General features: G+C 36.2%; 1 protein-coding gene across 3 annotated transcripts in view; it reads left to right on the top strand.

The window, feature by feature from the left end:
* Nucleotides 1–895: 895 nt before the first annotated feature.
* LOC106066799 (uncharacterized) overlaps nt 896–26,503 on the top strand; it is a 37,784-nt gene continuing 12,176 nt past the window's right edge. Inside the window, exons 1-8 of one of the 3 annotated variants that reach the window (XM_013225883.2) lie at nt 896–1,395; nt 1,738–1,868; nt 4,519–4,716; nt 7,379–7,447; nt 10,263–10,458; nt 20,683–20,798; nt 21,367–21,687; nt 21,934–22,227. In XM_013225883.2, the coding sequence (XP_013081337.2) occupies nt 1,826–1,868; nt 4,519–4,716; nt 7,379–7,447; nt 10,263–10,458; nt 20,683–20,798; nt 21,367–21,687; nt 21,934–22,227 (1,237 nt within the window). In that variant the 5' untranslated portion in view covers nt 896–1,395; nt 1,738–1,825. Of the gene's footprint in view, nt 1,396–1,451; nt 1,570–1,715; nt 1,869–4,518; nt 4,717–7,378; nt 7,448–10,262; nt 10,459–20,682; nt 20,799–21,366; nt 21,688–21,933; nt 22,228–26,503 lie in introns of those variants that run through there. The other 2 variants (XM_013225882.2, XM_056031964.1) reach the window with 2 other exon arrangements.

The following is a 26,503-nucleotide window of genomic DNA, read 5'->3' as shown; positions in this document are numbered from 1 at the left end:
TTCTTCAGGGAACAGTACCAGGAAAAAGAAGAAGAGGCAGACAGAGAAAGCGATGGTAGGACAACATAAAAGAATGGACGGGCCTTTTATTGAAAGAGGTTCTAACTAAGGCAAAAGACGGAGAGGAATGGAGAAAGACGGTCGACGAATCTTGCATGGTGCCCCAACGATCCAACAGACTAAGGGATAGTGACCTGCGATCCCCACAGAAGTTATTAGCACAAGACATGTGCGACGCAAACCTAGTCATAATTTACAAAACAACCAAGGAGACCGCCATGATAACAAGTTGACAACATTTATAAGGGTATCTCTCTCCCTAGCATTGTAACTTTGGTACAGCACTGCACCAGTAGCACAAGACCAGGATGGCTGCCTAGTCATGTGGCATGCGCTCTGGACTGTCATTCGGTGGTCTTGCTAGTGCAGTGTTCGAACCCTGCCTGCTGCCCAGTCAACATGCGGGAGGTTTGGGTTAGGATTATCTTTCAATCTAAAGGAATATCCGAAACATGTCAAACATTTTACAAATAGTCTTAATCTACTACTGGTCCTCTTAGCATTGTAAATTAACTGCCGTCGAAAATTTAAAGCCCATCATAAAGATTTTAGTTCAGATTCTGCCATTGCATTCTGCCAGTAAAAAACGATTCAATTTCTTTTCAATTTTTCTCCGAATTAGTTGTAGGCAATAGACTACTTTCAAAAGAAAAGCCAATTTGAAATGTCTGCCCAGTAGGTCTAGTTCAAACAAGGCCGCGAAGTGACATTACAAGTGACTTGGTTAGAAAAACATAAATGCAACCAATCTATAAATAGAGACATAGTTCTATATTATAGGCTACATGTGTGTAGTTTTCTTAATAGATACATAACGTATAGTTCAACTTTTTTCTGTATGTAGTTATGCATGTATTCGTCGGTGTGTTTGTGTATGTAGGCCTATAAATGTCTGTGTTTATGTAGGCAATGTACGTAAATATGTAAGCCTTTGTATGTCAACTGAATTTTAAACATATTTCGTCTTAGGAAGTGACATTACACAGACATAAACCTTGGCCCAACTCAATACTGAAGTACCGTCAGACTATCAATAGATCTAGATCTACCAAAGTAAATCGGGTATTTAGGTTGACTCGAAAAACCTTAATGAAAGGACCAGGAAGTTTAAATCTGCTGTGAATGTACAATGCCCCAGCTCTGTGTAGACTTTCTAGTACTTAAGACAGTGAAAGAGAAAAGTATTTCATAATTCTGGAATATATGTCAAGACAAAAAGATATATGTTCATGGAGTATTTGCTTTGTTACAATGTAACATTTTGTCAGAGTAAACATTAGCATTGACAAAGCATATTTCACATAAAGTTGGACACTTTCACCTTTTACGTTTTTAGTAAGTTATTTGTTTCCTTTCTTTATTTAGTGTCTTATTAAGTGAAGTTTTTTCTAACGTAAGGACATTTAGGGATATTAAAAATACAAATACTTTTAGTCAAGCGATAATAAGATGTGCACAGAATCAAAGTTAGACAAAAGTGATAGGACTCAATATAATAGGGTTAATAGGGTAACTGATTAATACAAACAGAAATAGTATTTTTAAAAGTATCATAAAGAAAGGCATAATTAAGTTTTTTAAAACTTGATATAAAGAAAAGAAAAAAAATTGTATTCATTTGAGATGTTATGAAAAATGTGTTACTTCTTTTCAAGAACTGAAATCTACATTTAACAGAGAGATTCCCAAGACATGACGAACAAATATTGCTACTCAACAGTTTCCTATCTTGTCGTGTAGCCAGTAGATAAAATACAGTTCATTCATGGCCAGAACATCGTTAAGTCTAATCCTGTTGTTATCATCATGTAAGTCATTCCTTCATATGTATGGTAACCTATATACAATGGCAGATCTAGGGTAGGATCGATCCCTCCTACTCGACGAACCCCCCCCCCCCCACCCCTTTGCGGATAAATTTGTTTAAAGAAATGATACAATTTGAGGTAAACTTTTTACTTACTTTGATACAATATGCTTATTTGCTTATATATATATATATATATATATATATATATATATATATATATATATATATATATTATATATACACAGAGAGAGAGAGAGAGAGAGAGAGAGAGAGAGAGATAGATAGATAGATAGATAGATAGCGCTTTTATGTAGCGCTACTTTCATGCTTATAGCATGCTCAGAGCGCTTTGGTCCAATCTCATTTGTGGACCAGTGGGGGGAGGGGGTATCTGGGAGAAGGTTTTCCGTGCTGCCTTTAGGCGCTCAGTAAACACAACTCTGTCCGAGTCGGGTGTCGAACCTCGAGCCCCCTTCTAGGTAGCCAAGCCAAGCCAAGTTCAAGCGCACTTGGCCTCTCGACCAAGCTATTTATATTATATTTATGCCGTTGCATCAGAAATTTGAATGGTCTAAAATATCATGATGTCGGATTTTCAATATCTTTTCTAGTTTACGAGATCTAAACGTGACGGACGGACAGACCACATAAAACTAAAAGCGTCTATTCACCTTTTGGTACCCGCTAAAAATGCACTTTAAAACACACAGACATGCTTCCATACTTGTCAGATGTACACACACAAACGTTCATAAAGTGCCATGTCACATTGAAACTCCATCCGTGGTTTGTTTCCGTACATATAGCTGCAAGACGTTGGAAGTACTTTGTCTTGCAGCTTTACTTCGTTCTCCAGCATTGTACCTCAGAATCTTGTTCTCAGTGTTCTCCTCTGAGGAAGTGAGAGATTAACTTGTAGACATTGGGGTCATCGACAGCCAACAGACAGCTGAAATGCATGTGGCCATCCCTCCACTGAATTTTTTTGTTCGTGGTAGATTGTCCTGTACTCGATCTCTAACATTCTATATATTGAAGTCACTCTGCGGTTTCGTCTCTAGTTATCCTCCAAATAGTCATACCAATTCCCTACAACATCTGGCCGAACATCTTCTAGATCTTCGCAGTATTTATATCGGCAGGTGGAACACATGAGATTAAACAAACACTTGGCGAGATAAGTGATCGCCAGCTTAACTAATCCGGACACACCTAAGTTTGTCAATGTTGTGGCAAGAGACTCCCTGGTTTGATCAAAGATAAATGTCACAGATCAAGATTTCTAATTATACTAAAACACACATGTGTAACACATATGTCATCACACCTAACCCTTGAACGGGGTCACCAAATTTCAAAATCAATATTATAGTTATGCATTTTAAATACTGGTGAAAAGGAGAATGAGATACAATTTAAAGTACTCTCTCTGCAAATATGGCATACTTTAAGATTTATTAATAGTGAAGAAGACCTCAACAAAAAATGCTGCCCAGGACCTTACTAAAATCCAGTGCTTTTAAATAGGTCCTACGTCATATACAAATCCGCGCTATTTTGTCTTGCGCTATTTTGTCTTGCGCTATTTTTTCGGGAAATTTTTTAAAAAGTAAAAAAAAAAAAGGTAAGTGTTCGGAATATCAAAAGTTGCTGCTGCACATTTCTTATATTACATTTGTACAAAGCATAGACTTATATATACTATATCTAGACTGGACATGGAGATTTTTTAACACTACAAAAAAATGTGAAATTTTTGTAGAAAGTTGGATCAAGGCGTTGTTTTGTAAAGTAGTTAGAAGAAGTAAAGCTTTTTTTTTCCAATCCTATAATGAACATCAAAAATAAGAGTACTCTCATCTCATAATTATTATTTTGCAATTTTCAGATACATAATCTAGAAAGATCTAGGTAATCAATCTACATAAGATTTAAAGTAACATGAATTATTTCCATCTGGGATTTTTGAAACATTATCTCAATGGAAACAAAAAACAAATGGCTTTGTTTTATATATTTGCGTGAATATCCGAGAAATGATTTTGTATTATTTCTAAACTTTGAAAACTAAAGATCATTACTTTTCTAAGACAGAAAAGATTGAATGGGGCGACCTCCCTTAGAGCCTGAAAAAAGAGTTTACGTACATAAAAATCTATATATGTATGTGTCTGTGAATCGATCAATCGCGGATAAGGATTTATTTCCGGTTTCCAGTCTAGATATAATATATAAGTCTATGGTACAAAGCTTACCTCAACTCAGTTCAGTATTTAGTTTAGAATCGAAAAGGGAAATCAATGCTACCTATTGAATGATATGGCTGTATGTGGAATAATACCCCCATTTTCCCATTCATGGATTAAGATGAAATTTTGCATAATTTTTCATTATTAAAAATTAACCAATTAGTTAAGGAACTAGTGGAAATTCATTAATTTAGTTTTATATAGAAAAAGGGCATCTTATTCCTATATTATCGATATATATATATATGACAGCGATTTGTTGTGGTTATCCGGTTATTCCTCTTTCATAAGCTTTTTTTTTTAAGTTCTATACTGTAATTTATTGTTACAATAGTATTGACCTTACATGAAATTTGTTTCTGTGGATGATAACAAAGTAAATTATGACATCTATTTAAGATTCCCTTGCAGAAGTCACTCTAGACACTAAATGTTACTCTGAAGCCAGAAAATCATCGACCAACAGATTTTACTACAGACCCGGCTCTCAGATAAGTTGTCTCTGTACATCAAACAATGGCACCACTGTGCAATGGGTGACAGAACACGGTCAAGTCTTATCGAATGGGACATTAAACATCACAGTTGCTTCTAATGGTAATATCAAGGTGTTGAATGCAAACTTATGAAGTATTAACATTTGGTAGTTAGTTTACTTGAAAAGATGTTATATGTATCAACCGAAAAGTTTTTGTGTTGAAGAAATAATTCATTTCGATATTAATTTTATTCCTAACATTAAATCGTCAATGAGATATCGAATTATTTGAATCAATAAAATAAAACAATGTTTATCCTATTATACTTATTGGTGAGTGGTAAAGCGCTTGGCTTCAAAACAGAGGAGCAGAGGCGCCTAAGGGGGTCTCTACATACACTGGGTCCAACTCTTGTCTCTACATACACTGGGTCCAACTCTCTACACACACTGGGTCCAACTCTTGTCTCTACATACACGGGGTCCAACTCTCTACATACACTGGGTCCAACTCTTGTCTCTACATACACGGGGTCCAACTCTCTACATACACTGGGTCCAACTCTTGTCTCTATATACACGGGGTCCAACTCTTGTCTCTATATACACGGGATCCAACTCTCTACATACACTGGGTCCAACCCTTGTCTCTACATACACTGGGTCCAACTCTTGTCTCTATATACACGGGGTCCAACTCTCTACATACACTGGGTCCAACTCTTGTCTCTATATACACGGGGTCCAACTCTTGTCTCTATATACACGGGGTCCAACTCTTGTCTCTATATACACTGGGTCCAACTCTCTACATACACTGGGTCCAACTCTCTACATACACTGGGTCCAACTCTTGTCTCTATATACACGGGGTCCAACTCTTGTCTCTATATACACGGGGTCCAACTCTCTACATGACATACGTAAGAGCCAACTTCGGAATGGAAAACATTGCCATTATTATTAAGGGGCCTAACAAAAGCAGAAATTATTATTTAGTTTGTTGATTTTTATGCAAAAAGTTTCTGTATGATTAGTTCACTTGACTAAAGGCTACTAAATCATTATAAGATGCACAATCTTACAAGCAAAATGTTATCCGCAGAACAATGACAGTACACTAATGTAGTCAAATGGCCTATAATACCGTATCAACGCAAGCTACTATGTTTGGTAACACTAAGGCCCGTTAGCTTGATGAACAATATGCAGAGTACGGGCCCGCATGTAACATTCGCCCGGGGCTTCGCGTATGGCACTCCCCGGGCCCTGCGTACTGCTAAGGCCGCCACTGTGAGGGGTCCCGAGTCTGCATTTAATTTTTTTTTCTTTGGTTGCGACCAGACCGGCCCTTTGGGTACCGGCCCACCGGGCATTTGCCCGTTTGCCCATTTAGCCAGTCCGCCCCTGGGTCCAACTCTTGTCTCTACATACACTGGTTCCAACTCTTGTTTCTACATACACTGGGTCCAACTCTTGTCTCTACATACACTGGGTCCAACTCTTGTCTCTACATACACTGGGTCCAACTCTTGTCTCTATATACACGGGGTCCAACTCTCTACATGACATACGTAAATGCCGTTGGTCGTTGTGCTAACCACATGACACCCTCGTTAACAGTCGGTCATAGATATTTGATATTTTGTTGTTTTTTTCACACATCAGCACAATTGAGACCATGTCGTGCCCATAATCCCCAAGTGTTCAAGGTTACACAGCTAACCTTTTAAAAATAAGGTTCATTCACAACTCAAATAGTAATTTGTTTTCATAATTTAATCAAAATCTTTTGTAAATATGTAGATCTATATATGTACAAGTTGCCGAGTTCTAGAAGTAAACCTCTCACTTGAACATTACTTTTAATCCAATGTAAAATAATATCTGAACACGGATAATAAGATATTGTAGCCTAATAGTTTTTGATAGACATACAGGCATGCTGGGTAAGGCACGTTTCCCGTATGGGAGACGAACGTATGCCAAAAGCAGTCTTTTTTTGGTGATCTAAAAGGTGGTCGACGTAACAAAGGCAACCCACGGAAACGCTTCAAAGACAAGCGTAGGCGTCAACTTTCCTTGGCTGACATAGAAGAGAGCACCTGGTTGCATGCGGCCTCAGAACGAGACGGCTGGCCGCGGGATACACATTTGAGACCGAAAGAAAATCTGCTGCCGAGGACAAACGCAGACGGCGAAAAGAAAATCTAAATCAACCACCTCCGGACAATGGTTATGCTGCCATGGATGGCAAAATATGTAGGTCACAGCTGGTACTGCGCAGCCAATGGATCTCATTCACCAATCGTAAACAAACAACATTTAGCCACGTGATCTTATTGATAAAACAACGAAAAAAAAACTGTCACGTGACAACCATCATGAAGTAAACATGAGATCGTAAATTATATAGAAGATATAGAGCACCACGTGGCTAAATGTTGATTGGTGAATGAGGTCCATTGAAATACTGCATTCCTCACTAATCTTCGGACTCGAAGACAAGCCTTATTATTATTACATACAGAAGAGTGAATTAAACAAAACAGAATGTCAAATTTACGAATAATAAGCATGTAGATTACACTAATAAGTAGAATTTGTAAACAGACGATAATAATAATGGCAATGTTTTCCATTCTGAAGATGAGATGAGTGCATTGAGTCACATGACTAAAACGATAAGGTGGAGAGTACTTTTATAATAGAATGTACTGTATATGCCTCTGAACAGTACAATGTATGACACATATATACCATAGATTGTTTGTGTTCCAGTGACACGGTACATCTGTCAAGAAATAAACAAAATTGAAAACAACGTGACGTTTACTGTACATGTACTATGTAAGTAGAAGAATACACATTTACACATGATTCATGTTTTTAAAACAAGTATTACACTCCATGCTAACTCTGTTCAATGTGTATTTATTGTATGTTCAATAGAGAATGATAATAATACTTTCCTCTGCTCTATTTACTAAGCGCTAAATTGCCATGTTCTAAGTAAAGTAACAATGTCTTTTCCTATTACTATAGCTTTTCGTTCGTTTTAAAACGTAGTCAAGTTGAATGAATTATCTAGTCTATATATCTTAGTAATAAGCAAAAGCACTTGGGTGATACGAGTTCCTTTAATTGCAAAGCATTTAATAACAATATAATGTACATAAAGTGACCATTCATACACAAGGCATTCACTCGATGTTTTATTACCCAATGTTTACAACACACCCACGTGACTGCCCTCCACTAACGGGACAGGTACCCTTCTCTTGACCGTGTGTCAAGGTTGGCCACCCACTTCGCACAACTGTGTCACCACAGGCACATTAATTTAACTACCAGACTACTGATTCTATAGACCTTAAAGACATTTTGAGAATGTAAAAGATATAAAGAAATGAAATATAAAGAAAGACGCATTTTCACTTTCCATATTTCCAAATTGTTTCCCTCTTCCTATCTCCTTCCTTTGTTTATTAATTAGGTCCAAGTCTAGTCTTAGGCCTACATCTCTAGTCTTCCATCTCTAGTCTTCCATCTCTAGTCTTACATCTCTAGTCTTCCATCTCTAGTCTTCCATCTCTAGTCTTCCATCTCTAGTCTTACATGTCTAGTCTTACATCTCTAGTCTTACATCTCTAGTCTTACATCTCTAGTCTTACATGTCTAGTCTTACATCTCTAGTCTTACATCTCTAGTCTTACATCTCTAGTCTTACATGTCTAGTCTTACATCTCTAGTCTTACATCTCTAGTCTTACATGTCTAGTCTTACATGTCTAGTCTTACATCTCTAGTCTTACATCTCTAGTCTTACATCTCTAGTCTTACATGTCTAGTCTTACATGTCTAGTCTTACATCTCTAGTCTTACATCTCTAGTCTTACATCTCTAGTCTTACATGTCTAGTCTTACATCTCTAGTCTTACATCTCTAGTCTTACATGTCTAGTCTTACATCTCTAGTCTTACATCTCTAGTCTTACATGTCTAGTCTTACATCTCTAGTCTTACATCTCTAGTCTTCCATCTCTAGTCTTCCATCTCTAGTCTTACATGTCTAGTCTTACATCTCTAGTCTTACATCTCTAGTCTTACATCTCTAGTCTTACATGTCTAGTCTTACATCTCTAGTCTTACATGTCTAGTCTTACATGTCTAGTCTTACATGTCTAGTCTTACATGTCTAGTCTTACATATCTAGTCTTAAATCTATATTCTTACATGTCTAGTCTTACATCTCTAGTCTTACATGTCTAGGTCTAGTCTTACATCTCTAGTCTTACATCTCTAGTCTTACATCTCTAGTCTTACATGTCTAGTCTTACATCTCTAGTCTTACATCTCTAGTCTTACATCTCTAGTCTTACATCTCTAGTCTTACATGTCTAGTCTTACATCTCTAGTCTTACATCTCTAGTCTTACATCTCTAGTCTTAAATGTCTAGTCTTACATGTCTAGTCTTACATGTCTAGTCTTACATCTCTAGTCTTACATGTCTAGTCTTACATGTCTAGTCTTACATGTCTAGTCTTACATGTCTAGTCTTACATCTCTAGTCTTACATTCTCTAGTCTTCCATGTCTAGTCTTACATGTCTAGTCTTACATGTCTAGTCTTACATCTCTAGTCTTACATTCTCTAGTCTTCCATGTCTAGTCTTCCATGTCTAGTCTTACATGTCTAGTCTTACATGTCTAGTCTTCCATGTCTAGTCTTACATGTCTAGTCTTACATTCTCTAGTCTTACATGTCTAGTCTTACATCTCTAGTCTTACATCTCTAGTCTTACATGTCTAGTCTTACATCTCTAGTCTTCCATGTCTAGTCTTACATCTCTAGTCTTCCATGTCTAGTCTTACATCTCTAGTCTTACATCTCTAGTCTTACATCTCTAGTCTTCCATGTCTAGTCTTCCATGTCTAGTCTTACATCTCTAGTCTTACATCTCTAGTCTTACATCTCTAGTCTTACATCTCTAGTCTTACATGTTTAGTCTTACATCTCTAGTCTTACATCTCTAGTCTTCCATGTCTAGTCTTCCATGTCTAGTCTTCCATGTCTAGTCTTACATGTCTAGTCTTACATTCTCTAGTCTTACATCTCTAGTCTTCCATGTCTAGTCTTCCATGTCTAGTCTTACATGTCTAGTCTTACATGTCTAGTCTTCCATGTCTAGTCTTCCATGTCTAGTCTTACATCTCTAGTCTTCCATGTCTAGTCTTACATGTCTAGTCTTCCATGTCTAGTCTTCCATGTCTAGTCTTCCATGTCTAGTCTTACATGTCTAGTCTTCCATGTCTAGTCTTACATCTCTAGTCTTACATTCCCTAGTCTTACATGTCTAGTCTTACATTCTCTAGTCTTACATTCTCTAGTCTTACATGTCTAGTCTTACATTCTCTAGTCTTACATCTCTAGTCTTACATTCTCTAGTCTTACATGTCTAGTCTTACATTCTCTAGTCTTACATGTCTAGTCTTACATGTCTAGTCTTACATCTCTAGTCTTACATCTCTCTTGATATCCTGCTAAGAAAAGCTACTGACTGGAAAAAAGTGGATGGATTAGATTAAGCAACTAGTCCCAGAAGCCCTACGACGAAAGTCAAGGGACAGATGAGATGAGTTTTGGTCGTTTTGTTCTGTCTTTAGATGTCCCCACAGAAGCCACCTTGACTTTCAATGCTACAAGCAATGTTTGTAGTTCTAGTGCAGTCCTCGTTCAATGTGAGACTCCCTACGTGGACTATCAACAGTCTCCAATGATCTCATTCTTTGATATCAGCTCAGCAGATAGGGTCAATCTAACAAATGCAACTCCAGTGAACACAAGGAATGGCAAATGGAGGTTAGGTTTTGTACAAATATTTTTATTAATTTTGAAAAATACCTTATAAGGTGAGCAGATGTCTTTAGGCAGGAAGGTCCCGCCTTTGACATTGTGACAGGTTAGCGAATGTGACGTGTGTTTGGCGTGTTTTATGTCTAGGGGATGATTATTTTTGAAACTAACTCACACCAACCCGTCAGCATATAAATCGGGAGCAGGCACGCAATGAAACAAGCAATGAAAAAGAGAGATACAAAGTTAAAATTGAGGATTTTTATTTACATAAATATTTACATAGAAGAATAAAAAGGGGGAGGGTTTGCATCTATCTCTAAGCAATACTATATTTAATCATCACTCGTGCACTTAATAAGAGAGTATGTCACTTTGTCTTCTGAACTTAGCTGGTTGTCATGCTTGGGTCGCAGCTAGCTGTGTCCTGGCTTGAGGTTCTGCAGCTGGGGGTGGCGCTCTAGCAGGTAGAGGGACGCCGATGATACAGTTCTTGTGGAGTCTCAATCCAAAGTTCTGATATCTGTAGTGGGCACAGTAGGGCGAGTGGCCGGGTACCGTGGGCACAAGGGTACTGCGGGCAGCGTCGTTAACAGGATAAGTCCAGTGAGTTGCGGAGGGTTTGGCGTAGCTATGAAGTCTCCAACAGACTCTGGGTCTATAGGGACGTCGTACCTAATAAGTTGACAGGTGGGCTGTCGAAAAGGCAGCGCCAAGTAGTAGAGTTGAGTAGATCCACGTAGGCAGTAGATGATACTCACTAACAAATAGGCAGTTGACTAGGCAGACAATGCCAAATAAATATAGGCAATAGTGCAGTGCTGAATAGCACTAAGTACGAAGACAATAGGCAATTGATGCGATAAATAGGCAGACACCTGAGGGAGGCTGCGGATAAATAAAGACAAGTTAGGACATGTCTCTCATGCATCTTATCGATGCCCTCGACTGAGGTGCATTCGTCAGATTGGTAAAATTGCTTTAGAGCACAATGGGGAGATGATGACCAATTGGGTTTGGAAAATAGAAGGCTGATAGTAGCAATATAAAAATGTACATAAAAGGGAAATAATAATCTCAATGAAACAACACAAGTTGGAAAGAGAAACAAAAAAAAAAAGGGGGGGGGGGCGGTGGTCAGCGACCCTGACGGTTTGTTTACACATGGCCGTCGGCCGAGAACAATGGAGTGCACTTGAACGGAGAGTGTCCGTATTAGTGTAGAGTATTAGTGCGCTAGTAAAATCATCAAGGCGGTCAGCCGAGATAAATGAAATAAAATAAGATGTACAAATATAAACATGGTTGCATCAACGATCAATTGAGCAACGCAGCATTAATAGATTAATGCAATACATAAATACATACATATGCCAGGTTTATGTTTTCTACTTACGACAGTGAGAAATACACAATGCACTAATTAAATGTAAATGAAATAATAAAATGCACATGATACTATCCAGTAAGAAATATGCACAAAGCAATTAAGTGAAACTGTGATTAAGTTCGGCTTACCACCAGGTGTTCCTCTAAGAGTAAGAATAAATGAAATAGTCCAGACTCGACTGTTCAGCTAGAGTGAGAAATGAGAGGGTCTGGCTTGATCTATTCTACTTTATAAAGGCCATGAGAGAGACGGGCGGAAACAGGAAATGTCCTAGGCTAAAGATTATCTCTCACGTGGGTGAATCTGACAAGAGTCGTACCTTGGAGTGTCACGAGGCGTGTTGACCCGAGTAATCTCTTTGATCAAAGAGAGACGTGGGAGAGAGGGGGGGGGGAAGAAAGATTGACTTGCATTCCACCCAAGGTGGTTTCAATTGCGGCCGTCAGACATCCGGAGGGCAAGATCAAAGAGGCTGTGTGTTTATCTTTCCCCGATCAAGGGGAGATAAGTGAAAGCCTTGGCCTAAGTGTCGCCAAGGTGGTGGACTAAGTCTAGCCTGGAGAGGAAAAGGTGGGGCGGGTGAAGAAATTGGGGATAGGACGGGGAAATAATTAAAATAAAATAAATAAATAATAAATAATAATAATTAATGCTGTGATAAAATGGAGTGACGTCTGACAGCAAGCTTTTGACTTGTCACAGACATTTTGTCCCACTTTTAGTAATAAAATCTTCCCGGCGGGACATCTAAGGTCCCGCGTTCATCTTAAAGGTCGATTAATATTTAACAAATAAAATTTAAAAATATACTTTTTTTTTCATAATGAAGCTTATATTGAGTAAAATTACATCAGTTATTTTGAATCAATCATGACATTTATTTTATATTTTGACTAACGATAATGAATTTGGACGATTGGAAATATTTAAATTAACTAGCAGTACACACCAGCTGCGACCGTTGATTTGTTCCTTGGCTTTATATTGCTTTTATGGCCGGAACACCCTCTTGTTTTCTTTCTCTGAAATGTAATAAACGGGCCAAATTTTAACGATCAACCTAACTTACTTTTTTAGACATTGAATTAGTGTATCTGTTACAATGAAATTTCACGGCTTGCTCTCTCTTTGCTTGTCTCTCTCTCTCTCTCTCTCTCTCTCTTGCACTCTGGAATATCTCCCACATAGACTTTTAACTTGATAAGGAAAGACCCGTTTCATAATGCGCCCCCCCCCGACACATACACGCTCTCATATTTTGTGCCCGTTAATTTTAGAAACACTTTTACTTATCCGGTGCCCCCCCCCCCCTGCCAACAACAAAAGTTAGTCCTTCGTACACATTGCCGTGCCTCTGTCTACATTTCTGATGGTATTTTGCTCTCTAAATCAAAAGCTTTGTCAATTTGGTTGTATTAATTGTAATCGTTGATTTGACCCACTTTCACTTTTATCTTTTTATCTTCCTCCTCCTACCCAACACAAAAAGCTAGTCCTTACACTCTATGACTTTTCCTTACATTCTATGACTTTTCCTTACACTCTATGACTTTTCCTTACACTCTATGACTTTTCCTTACACTCTATGACTTTTCCTTACATTCTATGACTTTTCTTACACTCTATGACTTTTCCTCACACTCTATGACTTTTCCTTACACTCTATGACTTTTCCTTACACTCTATGACTTTTCCTTACACTCTATGACTTTTCCTTACACTCTATGACTTTTCCTTACACTCTATGACTTTTCCTCACACTTTATGACTTTTCTTACACTCTATGACTTTTCCTTACACTCTATGACTTTTCCTTACACTCTATGACTTTTCCTCACACTCTATGACTTTTCCTCACACTCTATGACTTTTCCTCACACTCTATGACTTTTCCTTACACTCTATGACTTTTCCTCACACTTTATGACTTTTCCTTACACTCTATGACTTTTCCTTACACTCTATGACTTTTCCTTACACTCTATGACTTTTCTTACACTCTATGACTTTTCCTTACACACTATGACTTTTCCTCACACTTTATGACTTTTCCTTACACTCTATGACTTTTCCTTACATTCTATGACTTTTCCTTACACTCTATGACTTTTCCTTACACTCTATAACTTTTCCTTACACTCTTTGACTTTTCTTACACTTTATGACTTTTCCTCACACTCTATGACTTTTCCTTACACTCTTTGACTTTTCTTACACTCTATGACTTTTCCTTACACTTTATGACTTTTCTTACACTTTATGACTTTTCCTCACACTCTATGACTTTTTCTTACACTCTTTGACTTTTCTTACACTCTATGACTTTTCCTTACACTCTATGACTTTTCCTTACACTTTATGACTTTTCTTACACTCTATGACTTTTCCTTACACTCTATGACTTTTCCTTACACTCTATGACTTTTCCTTACACTCTATGACTTTTCCTTACACTCTATGACTTTTCCTCACACTTTATGACTTTTCTTACACTCTATGACTTTTCCTTACACTCTATGACTTTTCCTTACACTCTATGACTTTTCCTTACACTCTATGACTTTTCCTTACACTCTATGACTTTTCCTCACACTTTATGACTTTTCTTACACTCTATGACTTTTCCTTACACTCTATGACTTTTCCTTACACTCTATGACTTTTCCTCACACTTTATGACTTTTCTTACACTCTATGACTTTTCCTCACACTTTATGACTTTTCTTACACTCTATGACTTTTCCTTACACTCTATGACTTTTCCTTACACTCTATGACTTTTCCTCACACTCTATGACTTTTCCTCACACTCTATGACTTTTCCTCACACTCTATGACTTTTCCTTACACTCTATGACTTTTCCTCACACTTTATGACTTTTTCTTACACTCTATGACTTTTCCTTACACTCTATGACTTTTCCTTACACTCTATGACTTTTTCTCACACTTTATGACTTTTCTTACACTCTATGACTTTTCCTTACACTCTATGACTTTTCCTCACACTTTATGACTTTTCTTACACTCTATGACTTTTCCTCACACTTTATGACTTTTCTTACACTCTATGACTTTTCCTTACACTCTATGACTTTTCCTTACACTCTATGACTTTTCCTTACACTCTATGACTTTTCCTCACACTCTATGACTTTTCCTCACACTCTATGACTTTTCCTTACACTCTATGACTTTTCCTCACACTTTATGACTTTTCCTTACACTCTATGACTTTTCCTTACACTCTATGACTTTTCCTTACACTCTATGACTTTTCTTACACTCTATGACTTTTCCTTACACTCTATGACTTTTCCTCACACTTTATGACTTTTCCTTACACTCTATGACTTTTCCTTACATTCTATGACTTTTCTTACACTCTATGACTTTTCCTTACACTCTATGACTTTTCCTTACACTCTATGACTATTCTTACACTCTATGACTTTTCTTCGGCTTCTCAATTCAATTGATATTTCTCCATACCAACATTTTCAAGCCTAGAAAAAAATAATCATTTTCCGAAGACCTACATTCCTGTTCCCCTTTCTACTTTATTTATTTTGGTATGTTGTTCTCTAAATATAAACAAAAAAATATATCAATTTGCTTTTATTTATTGAAAGTAGCGAAATGACAAGGATATTTTTGTAAAGTGCTACAAAATACCATTCCTTGCTCTCTGTCTTTCTCTCTATCGAAAAATAAAAAAAAAGAAAAAGACTCTAGATTTATCTTCTTAATGCTATCAGGATTTTTTTTTAAAATATAGATGGCGTCTAAAAGGAAGTGGAAATGACGTAATGCATATTAAAAATAAGTAGACTTAGGGAAAAAGAAAAAAAGAATGCTTTAAAAATAAGGATTTCGTGACATATTTCTATTCATGTTTTCTAATGGAACTCATTCACCAATCGTAAACAAACAACATTTAGCCACGTGGTTTTCTATCTCTTCTATACAAATTACGTAATACACACAGGCTGTCACGTGACAGTTTTTTTTTCATTGTTTTATCAATATTATCACGTGGCTAAATGTTGTTTGTTTACGTTTGGTGAATAGTGTCCATTAGACAGCTGCTTTTTGGGGAAATGCCAAAAATAAAATACAATGGTTTGATAAAAAGCTTGCGTTTTTGTGTGCATAGCGGTCCAAAGGTTGTGAAGCTAAAAAAAAACTTTCTTAGTGAGCGTCTAGGCCGGTCTAGGGGCAAGCTGTGTACACAATTTCATTCTGTACGACGGTTTAAGAGATCTGGTGATCAATGAGTGTGTCAATCATTGGTAGTTTACAAATTTCATCTAGATTGTTTTTGTTTAACGAAACTTGCTTATAGTTCGCTCTGGTCCGATCACTTTTGTGCACCAGTATTGGGGTGAGGGGTAAGTGCATCTGGCATCTGGGCAAAGCTTTCAGTGCTGCTTTTGAAAAGCTTTTTTTTTTCTGTAAGTTGCTTTAGTCTGAATCCGAACTTAATGTCTCGAGCCTCCGACGACAGGAGGACGACGTGCTTGCCACTTAGCTATTCAGCTGCTTAAAATAAAAGTTTTTTTTACTATTTTATAGTCTATTGTCTAGTGTCAAATTTTAAACGTACTGTTTCTCTACACAAAACTTACCCCCCTTAACCTAGAACATTATCTATATAACATTATATATAATTAATTACAGCTATTAATAACTAATTGTTTAGTATTTGTATTGATTCATGACAATGAAGAATTGTGAAAAGTTTCAACTTGATCCGAGACTGAAAAGTGGGAGAATAAACGTGTAAAGTTTCTACCAAAACAGATGGAGTGAGTTAATACAAGCTGTGTTTTATAAAACAGATAGACGGAGTGAGTTAATACAAGCTGTGTTTTATAAAACAGATAGACGGAGTGAGTTAATACAAGCTGTGTTTTATAAAACAGATAGACGGAGTGAGTTAATACAAGCTGTGTTTTATAAAACAGATAGACGGAGTGAGTTAATACAAGCTGTGTTTTATAAAACAGATAGACGAAGTGAGTTAATACAAGCTGTGTTTTATAAAACAGATAGACGGAGTGAGTTAATACAAGCTGTGTTTTATAAAACAGATAGACGGAGTGAGTTAATACAAGCTTTCTTTTATAAAACAGATAGACGAAGTGAGTTAATACAGCTTTCTTTTATAAAACAGATAGACGGAGTGAGTTAATACAAGCTGTGTTTTATAAAACAGATAGACGGAGTGAGTTAATACAAGCTGTGTTTTATAAAACAGATAGACGGAGTGAGTTAATACAAGCTGTGTTTTATAAAACAGATAGACGGAGTGAGTTAATACAAGCTTTCTTTTATAAAACAGATAGACGAAGTGAGCTAATACAAGCTGTGTTTTATAAAACAGATAGACGGAGTGAGTTAATACAAGCTGTGTTTTATAAAACAGATAGACGGAGTGAGTTAATACAAGCTTTCTTTTATAAAACAGATAGACGAAGTGAGTTAATACAGCTTTCTTTTATAAAACAGATAGACGGAGTGAGTTAATACAAGCTGTGTTTTATAAAACAGATAGACGGAGTGAGTTAATACAAGCTGTGTTTTATAAAACAGATAGACGGAGTGAGTTAATACAAGCTTTCTTTTATAAAACAGATAGACGGAGTGAGTTAATACAAGCTGTGTTTTATAAAACAGATAGACGGAGTGAGTTAATACAAGCTGTGTTTTATAAAACAGATAGACGGAGTGAGTTAATACAAGCTGTGTTTCATAAAACAGATAGACGGAGTGAGTTAATACAAGCTTTCTTTTATAAAACAGATAGACGAAGTAAGTTAATACAAGCTTTGTTTTATAAAACAGATAGACGGAGTGAGTTAATACAAGCTGTGTTTTATAAAACAGATAGACGGAGTGAGTTAATACAAGCTGTGTTTTATAAAACAGATAGACGGAGTGAGTTAATACAAGCTGTGTTTTATAAAACAGATAGACGGAGTGAGTTAATACAAGCTTTCTTTTATAAAACAGATAGACGGAGTGAGTTAATACAAGCTGTGTTTTATAAAACAGATAGACGAAGTGAGTTAATACAAGCTTTGTTTTATAAAACAGATAGACCGAGTGAGTTAATACAAGCTTTCTTTTATAAAACAGATAGACGGAGTGAGTTAATACAAGCTGTGTTTTATAAAACAGATAGACGAAGTGAGTTAATACAAGCTTTGTTTTATAAAACAGATAGACCGAGTGAGTTAATACAAGCTTTCTTTTATAAAACAGATAGACGGAGTGAGTTAATACAAGCTTTGTTTTATAAAACAGATAGACGGAGTGAGTTAATACAAGCTTTGTTTAAAAAAACTCATTTAATATTTCGCAGTTCGATATTAATTATTTCAAAGTTACCGACTTTCTGAGTTTCTTTTATGATCCTTATTATCTGATCTTATGTTATAAAATACAGACGTAGCTTCTAATCATGTATGTTAATCAATGACTTAAATTCTGCCAAGTCATTGGTTTTCCTGGCTGGTTCAGATAACGCATTCCATGCTCTAATAGCACCAGGGAAGTAGGAGTATTTGTTCAAATCTTACATCAACTCACTAGGTCTGGCCCTAAAACACCCCAATAGAAAAAAAAAACTGTATGAAGAGCTTCCTGATTTGAAAATCACTGTGCAGTTCATCTCATATATTGGTCTAGTCATCTGAACGCTCCAACATAAAAATGAGAACGAAGAAGAAGAAGACTATGTCTGTCTGTCTGTTTTGTAAAAAGTTTTTACAAGTTATTTCTTCCACACCCAATCTCAAGTTGAAACTTAGTAGATGAGACAGGAATTAATTTTTAAAAATTAATAAATGAGTCAATTAACTACTATTAAATTAGTCAATTAACTACTGGTAATTATATTCTTTTCTGCCTGCATTGGCGCAGCGATAGAATTAATCAATGTGTGCGACCAACTCATTTACGGGACAAGCAAGTTTACGAGATGCATAACTGTGTCAATGGACAAGGAACAGTTCTAGTATGAACGTTACACATAAACATGCCCCGTGATTGCTCATGAAATCTAAAGTTTTCACAAGATACAGAGATTTAAGGTATTACACAGTTCAATTCATTTCAGCACAGCGAGGACTGTTAGTCCGTGTACAGTGAGTCCTCGAGTGAAGCAATACGAGTCCATGATGAGATAGAGACATTCAAGTTTAGTACGAACTTGGGCTTAGACTTTTTTTTACACTAGATTCTTTTCACTAGATCTAGATTTTTATTTTTACACTAGAGCTAGATTTTTATAACTAGATTTAGATTTAAGTTCTAATTAAAAATCATTGTAGAATCTAGATATAGAATTTCTTAATCTAGTTTAGAATGTTTGTTGTTTTACATGTTTCGGATGTTCCTTCAGAGTTGTAGTCCAAACCTCCCGCAGGACGACGGGGGATGGTAGCGGGCAGGGTTTGAACCTGGGAACATTGATGAATCCCAACGACAGTCCAGCGCGCAAATTGTACTACCAGACAGCCATGATTTAGACTAGATCAAGATCTACAATTTTAATTTCTAGACGTAAAGTGTAGATTTTTGTTTCTGAAGTCTAGATTGTCAATATGTCAAAATTGCAATGATATAAAATACTAAAACTAATCTACTATAATCAACGCCAAATGAATCTTTGAAACATTATTACTTTTAACAAAATCACATCTTGAATATTCCTTGCGAATATGCCGATCCGACAGGGATCCGTCTCCAAAGGGGGCCGCCTCTGAGTTTGTGTGGCAACACAAACTTTCTTTGTAATATTGTTTATATTTAGGCAGATGACTACTATGCTATTCACTGCACTCTATTAATGGAGCCCAGCGACTGGTAGAAATATGTAACCTCTCTTGGCTACGCTGTAGTGACTGTAGTTTGCTTTAGATTTTATATCGAAAAAGGAAGTTTTATTGTCAAGACCATCTGTTTGGGGGGGAGGGGTTAAACTAAAAAATCTCTGGATTTTTTTTTCCAACAAACTCAAAACCACTTTCTCTATGCTCATAGAATTTGGTGACTGTAGTTTGCTTTAGAATAATATTGATGAGGGGGTTTTCAAGAGAGGGGTTTTAAACTCAAAATTCCCCTTGGCTGTGCTGTTAGAATTTGGGGATAGTCGTTTGCATTTTTTTTTGTTTTATAGAAGGAGGGGGATTTTAAACTCAAAGCCCCTTTTGCTGCGCTGGGTAAGAGATGGCTTAATATTAAAATCACATGGGGGGGGGGGGGTTGAACCCCTACTCCCATTGCTATGCCCATTAGTACGACAGTAGGTTCGTGTACAGTAAAGCATTTGTAGTTAGTGTATCGTGTTACTAACTGTGTAGTATTGGCTGCTATTTATTTGTTAATAAAGTACCACATTATTTTGAAACTCTCGTCAAGTTTTTGAGTTAGATGTGTTGTGTTGAGCAGTGCTCACAGAAGGCCTTATTAGGAGAGAATCGTAGCAGCATTCACAGACATGGCTAATTATGTATGGTTTGGTCTCCTTATATAATTGTTCACATCATTTTTCCCACAACCGTTCTCGGATCAAGTTGAAATTTTAAACAATTATTTATTGTACCTAACAAAACTTGAATCAATAAAAAAAATAACCACTTATTCTAATAATTGTTTATAATTAATTATTTTGTTGATATCGAATAAGGGAAATAAATGTCTACGAACCAATTTTCTGATGAACCAATAGTCGTTGAACCAGCTGTGTACAATTAGTCGTGAACTAATTATCATTGAAACAGCATTTCTAGAATACATAAAGATTATTCTACTTTTCTCTCTTTGTCACCCAGTTCTACCAGTGTCTACATTACAGCAAGTGGAGGCCAGAGGACAATACTATGTCGAGTCAGTGATAGTGAATTTAATGACTTATATACTGACACTCAAGACGTAATTAATGTTCAAGGTAGAGATTTTTTAAATACATTTTTTTTAGGCTTCTATTGGTTTTATTTTATCCAGTCCGCCTGTTACGCTTTGATCTTAAAAACTAAAAAGACTTCTGAAAATGATATTTCCCTACCGCTTGCACCGTGCACAAAAAAGGTGCATTACTCTTTTCTTTTCTTTAAGTGAAGTTTTGTTTTTCAAATGAAATAAGACATAATGTTTTGTTTCTCACCAGCATTGTGACAGTGTCGAATGAATGCCCACCATTACACAATGTGTTTTTATAGCTGGTACTTACTAATAATCCTTTGATATGGTGTCTTTTTAAAAATTATTTATGCATATATAACAAATTAAAATTAAGGGGCAATATACATTTTGGTTAATTCTATATTTGTATGTCATCATAAGCATAGATACCAATCATACAAATTTAAAATCTTCCACAAGATATTAATAAAGTAGATTTTAGAAGCTTCAATAAAATACAGAGAAATAAAGTGTACTTCAGTACGTAATACTTGGTTGAATAATTAGACATTGAGTTCTTAAGGCACACTATTATCCAATTCATTTTTTTACAGAGGCCTCCAAAGTTTATCCTATTATTACAATAGGAGCAAATAACTATCAAAATGGAGAGACTTTGGATGTTCAAGACAGCTCACAATTTTCTCCCAAGTGTCAAGTCAGTTCTGTATCTTCAGGATACTTTCGTCTAGAACTGACTTGCGATTCCTCCAACAGTACAAATATTTTCTCTTCAAATAATGACTATGGTACCAGTGTTTACCTAGCTACTGTGTCTGTCACCAAGTATATGATTGGAAAAAAGTGTTTATGTAAAGCAACCCATTCTTCAGGATGTTACACCCTGACCACAGCTGTCAATATCAATGTTCTATGTAAGTTTTGTTGTTGTTGTCATGACTAGTAAGACTGGCGACCTTTTTTTTCTTGTCTAATGATATCTTGGTTGGCATTGACCATCATGATTTGTTTTTAATGTTAACATTTAGCTAGATACATAGTAAATGATACAGGAATAAATTACCTAAATTCTGAAGAGCTTTATGCCAACTGAAAAGAAAATATTTTGAGACAAAAAACACTTTTATGATGTTTTGACTATGATTTCATTTATTGTTCAGATGCTCCAGAGATCAATTATTTAAAGGTGAATGGTAACACTACATCAGTGACTGTAAATCGTGGAGATGCACTGAACTTTATTTGTAATGCTACAGGAAATCCATTACCATCATTGTACATGACCCATGAGATACCAACATCAGTTCCCTTCCAGACTGTCCAGTCGTATACTCTGGACTTCACACAGCAAGCTGGCTGCAGTGATACGGATTTGTTTTACTGTGTGGCCAAGAACACCATCAACACTGGAACACAAACATCCAAACAGAGATCCGTGCAGGTGTATGTCAGGTGTAAGTAGAGTTTTAACACTTGTGTGTCAGGTGTAAGTAGAGTTTTAACACTTGTATGTCATGTGTAAGTAGAGTTTTAACACTTGTGTGTCAGGTGTAAGTAGAGTTTTAACACTTGTGTGTCAGGTGTAAGTAGAGTTTTAACACTTGTATGTCAGGTGTAAGTAGAGTTTTAACACTTGTGTGTCAGATGTAAGTAGAGTTTTAACACTTGTGTGTCAGGTGTAAGTAGAGTTTTAACACTTGTGTGTCAGGTGTAAGCAAAATTTAACATGTATGTGTCAGGTATAAGTTGAGTTTAACACTTATGTCAGGTGTAAGCAAAATTTAACACTTATGTGTCAGGTGTAATAAAATTTAACACGTGTGTGTCATGTGTAAGTAGAGTTTAACACTTATGTGTCAGGTGGAAGCAAAATTTAATACGTATGTGTCAGGTGTAAGAAGAGTTTCATTCTTATGTGTCAGTTGTAAGTTTATTTGAGTTTATGTTAAGTGTAAGTATATTTTAACAAAGTTGTGGCAGTTTACGTGATGTCATACGTAAGAAAGGTATAAGTCTAGTTGAACGTAAGATATATTCTAGTTAAACGTAAGATATATTAAGTCTAGTTAAACGTAAGATATATTCTAGTTAAACGTAAGATATATTAAGTCTAGTTAAACGTAAGATATATTAAGTCTAGTTGAACGTAAGATACATTAAGTCTAGTTGAACGTAAGATATATTAAGTCTAGTTGAACGTAAGATATATTAAGTCTAGTTGAACGTAAGATACATTAAGTCTAGTTGAACGTAAGATATATTAAGTCTAGTTGAACGTAAGATATATTAAGTCTAGTCGAACGTAAGATATATTAAGTCTAGTTGAACGTAAGATATATTAAGTCTAGTTGAACGTAAGATATATTAAGTCTAGTTAAACGTAAGATATATTAAGTCTAGTTAAACGTAAGATATATTAAGTCTAGTTAAATAAATATAAGATATATTCTAGTTAAACGTAAGATATATTAAGTCTAGTTAAACGTAAGATATATTAAGTCTAGTTAAACGTAAGATATATTAAGTCTAGTTAAATAAATATAAGATATATTCTAGTTAAACGTAAGATATATTAAGTCTAGTTAAACGTAAGATATATTAAGTCTAGTTAAACGTAAGATATATTCTAGTTAAACGTAAGATATATTAAGTCTAGTTAGCATTCTCCCTAACCCTAACGTTTGTAACTTGTATATGAGTTAATCATGTAACGTGTATATGAGTTGATCATGTAACGTGTATATGAGTTGATCATGTAACGTGTATATGAGTTGATCATGTAACGTGTATATGAGTTGATCATGTAACGTGTATATGAGTTAATCATGTAACGTGTATATGAGTTAATCATGTAACGTGTATATGAGTTAATCATGTAACGTGTATATGAGTTGATCATGTAACGTGTATATGAGTTGATCATGTAACGTGTATATGAGTTGATCATGTAACGTGTATATGCTACTAATTAGATTCTCTCTCTCTTAGTTCTACATTACTTTCTGCTAACGTGAATCTCGTGGTTTTGTGTACAGCTCATAACTTGAGTAGCACAGCAGATATTAAAATTCACTAAGTAACACACTTGATAGTATACAATAAATTTATTGAACAAAAAATAGTTGACAAGTCAAGTCGTAATATAGGTTTGCATAATAGCTTCAAGGACAAATTACAAATCCAACCTCCAAATACACTTTACAATGATACTTAGTATTAATTTACTCCTTACAACAAATAACTTTACAATGTCATACGTCTTCCCTCTCTGATGACCAAGTAACAACTGCAAACACCCCCACCAAAAAAAAAAAAAATTCTGGCTACGCCGATGCATCCAGTCATGATGAAAGCTACTAGATAGTTCAGGTAGTTTTAAGGAGGATACACGTTGACCCCTGGCTAGTCCGAGAGTCTGCAGTGGTGTTACTAATAAATGGAAAGTTATCATGGAATCCATATAATGATGAACTTATTTAAAAGTCAAGCAAAACATTAGGTTTTATTAACAGATCAAACAAGAATATAAACGTAAGATGCTATTTCCCTTTGGTTTGGTCAATTTTAGAATATGCATTCTCTGTTTGGGATCCTTCGATTCAAGAAAACATAAAGAAATTAGAACAAATACAAATAGAGCCGTGAGATTTATAACAAAGGAATATTATAATTTGATTAGAGAAACACCATTAGTAAAATCACTAAAGTTAGAGACACTCCAGGACAGAAGATTAAAAAGTAAAGTAAGTTAAAGTACATTAAACACTGAACCATAATTAACAAATAGAAAAACAAAAACCTAATGAAACTAGTCGACCGGAGGCGTTAGGCCACTGGAAACTATGCGATCGCAGTGGGCCCCTCACTTTCATAGGACCCGCACTTTCACAGGACCCGAGCTAATTCTAGGTGTATAAATTTTTAAATTAAACCATATTATAACGTTAAAACAGATTTCCCGCTCTCTCCTGTCGATTTACCAGGAGCACTTGGAAATCTCCCGAAATTGCAAAATATACGAAAAAGTCCTTAAAATATACGGAAATATATACACAAAAGTGGTCATTTTGGGGTGTCATTCAATACTACGCGCGATAAATAAAAACGGCATTTTGCATTAGCCGTAATTGTATAATCTGGTGAAAGAAGCTTCTCGCGCCTGAAACTAATAAAGAATTAGGCTACTTGAGGTCAACTATTCTCAAAGATAGATTGAAACATTTGGTAATTCTTGCTATTGAGCGTGATCTATGTAGGAAATAGAATTTTAATGATATACTGTATGACTTTGCTATACGCAAGGCTCGTAAAGTAATTCTGTACGTAGTAAAGAATGAATAAAATGCATAGAAGAATTTATTTTCTAATACAAGCTCTTAAATTTCATTTAGCATCCGCTTTCCTACCCAAACTTGGCCCCGCGAAATCCGTTTCGCATAGAGCCCCACAATCGTTAAGTTCGACCATTCTATTTAGTGACCTGTAAATATACATAGTAGATTACTTGTTCTCTTTTCATGACTTCTTGGTCACAATGCTTAAGACCGGAGCTGCTATTTAGTGTTTGTAAAATGTTTGTTTGTAAAATGTTTCGGATGTTCCTTCAGAGTTGAAGATAGTTTACTTCCTAGTCCAATCCTCCCGCAGGACCAAGGGGGATGGGAGCGGGCAGGGTTTGACAGTCCAGCGCGCAAACCTCACGTCCAGGCAGCCATCCGTAACGACGTGTGAATACCACTTGTTCTCCCCCCCCCTTGTTTTTTCGTGGAGTGACTATCCGCAGAAATAAGAAAGTAATCTTTCCTTTACTTCTTGCTTGTCCAAACTGTTGAGCGAAGAAGAGAATATATATACTCAGAAAGACGCAACGATAAAGGCACATTTCTTATTCCATACGCCAGAACAAATTCATACAAGTGCTCCTTCTTCCCTAGTGCCATTAGAGAATGGAATGGGTTGCCTGAATCTGGGGGGAAAACCAACGTCCAGAAGGGTTTGTTATTGATTAACATGCATGACTAGATTGACACATGAAATACGTAGGACGTAACTATCTTCTTTTTTGAAGTAACGTCTGTAATATATAAGATAAGATAAGACATCAGTGTGACTCCGGGACTCCGTATCCATTGACATGCAGCGTTACACAACATAGCGTTGGACTATTTCTTGTGAGGTTATTAAAGTCTAAGGTTTTGCACAAACTGCAGTACGGACGTGAGTTCGTTAAAATGACCAGTGATGCCCTCAGCTACCCAGAGCCGAGCGAGTTAACTAAGAGTCAATTATTTTGAAAGCTCCACTCATCGCTTTAGCTTCTCATCAAATTTGCAGAATTTTCAACTTTGGCAAAGTGTGAGCTGGCAACCCAAACTAGACTCCGTAGTATGGCACCGTATAGGTAGGTCAGATGTTAAGTAAACGATAACTGCTTAATATGAGGTCTTCTTAGGTGACAATTATTTATATTAGCACTTTATTACAAGTAACATGTAAGAAGGGACGCGTTGCAAGTGTGTAACATGTAATAGGGCCGTGATTCAGGTGTGTGTCAAGTGTGTTGCAAGAATGTAACTTGACTTACTCTAAATGTGGACAAGAAATGCTGTACCTATACGATTTAATCTTACATCTCGACGTAATATTGCACACACACACACATTTCTTTTCTATCAGGAACGGTCCATCTACATTGACTCGTACATGACTTAAAATACAAAGATGGATTTA

This window comes from Biomphalaria glabrata, chromosome 6 (assembly GCF_947242115.1).
Source record: "Biomphalaria glabrata chromosome 6, xgBioGlab47.1, whole genome shotgun sequence".
Lineage (NCBI taxonomy): Eukaryota > Metazoa > Mollusca > Gastropoda > Planorbidae > Biomphalaria > Biomphalaria glabrata.
The sequence above is the reverse complement of the archived record's forward strand: the minus strand, read 5'-3'. Positions and strand labels throughout refer to the sequence as shown.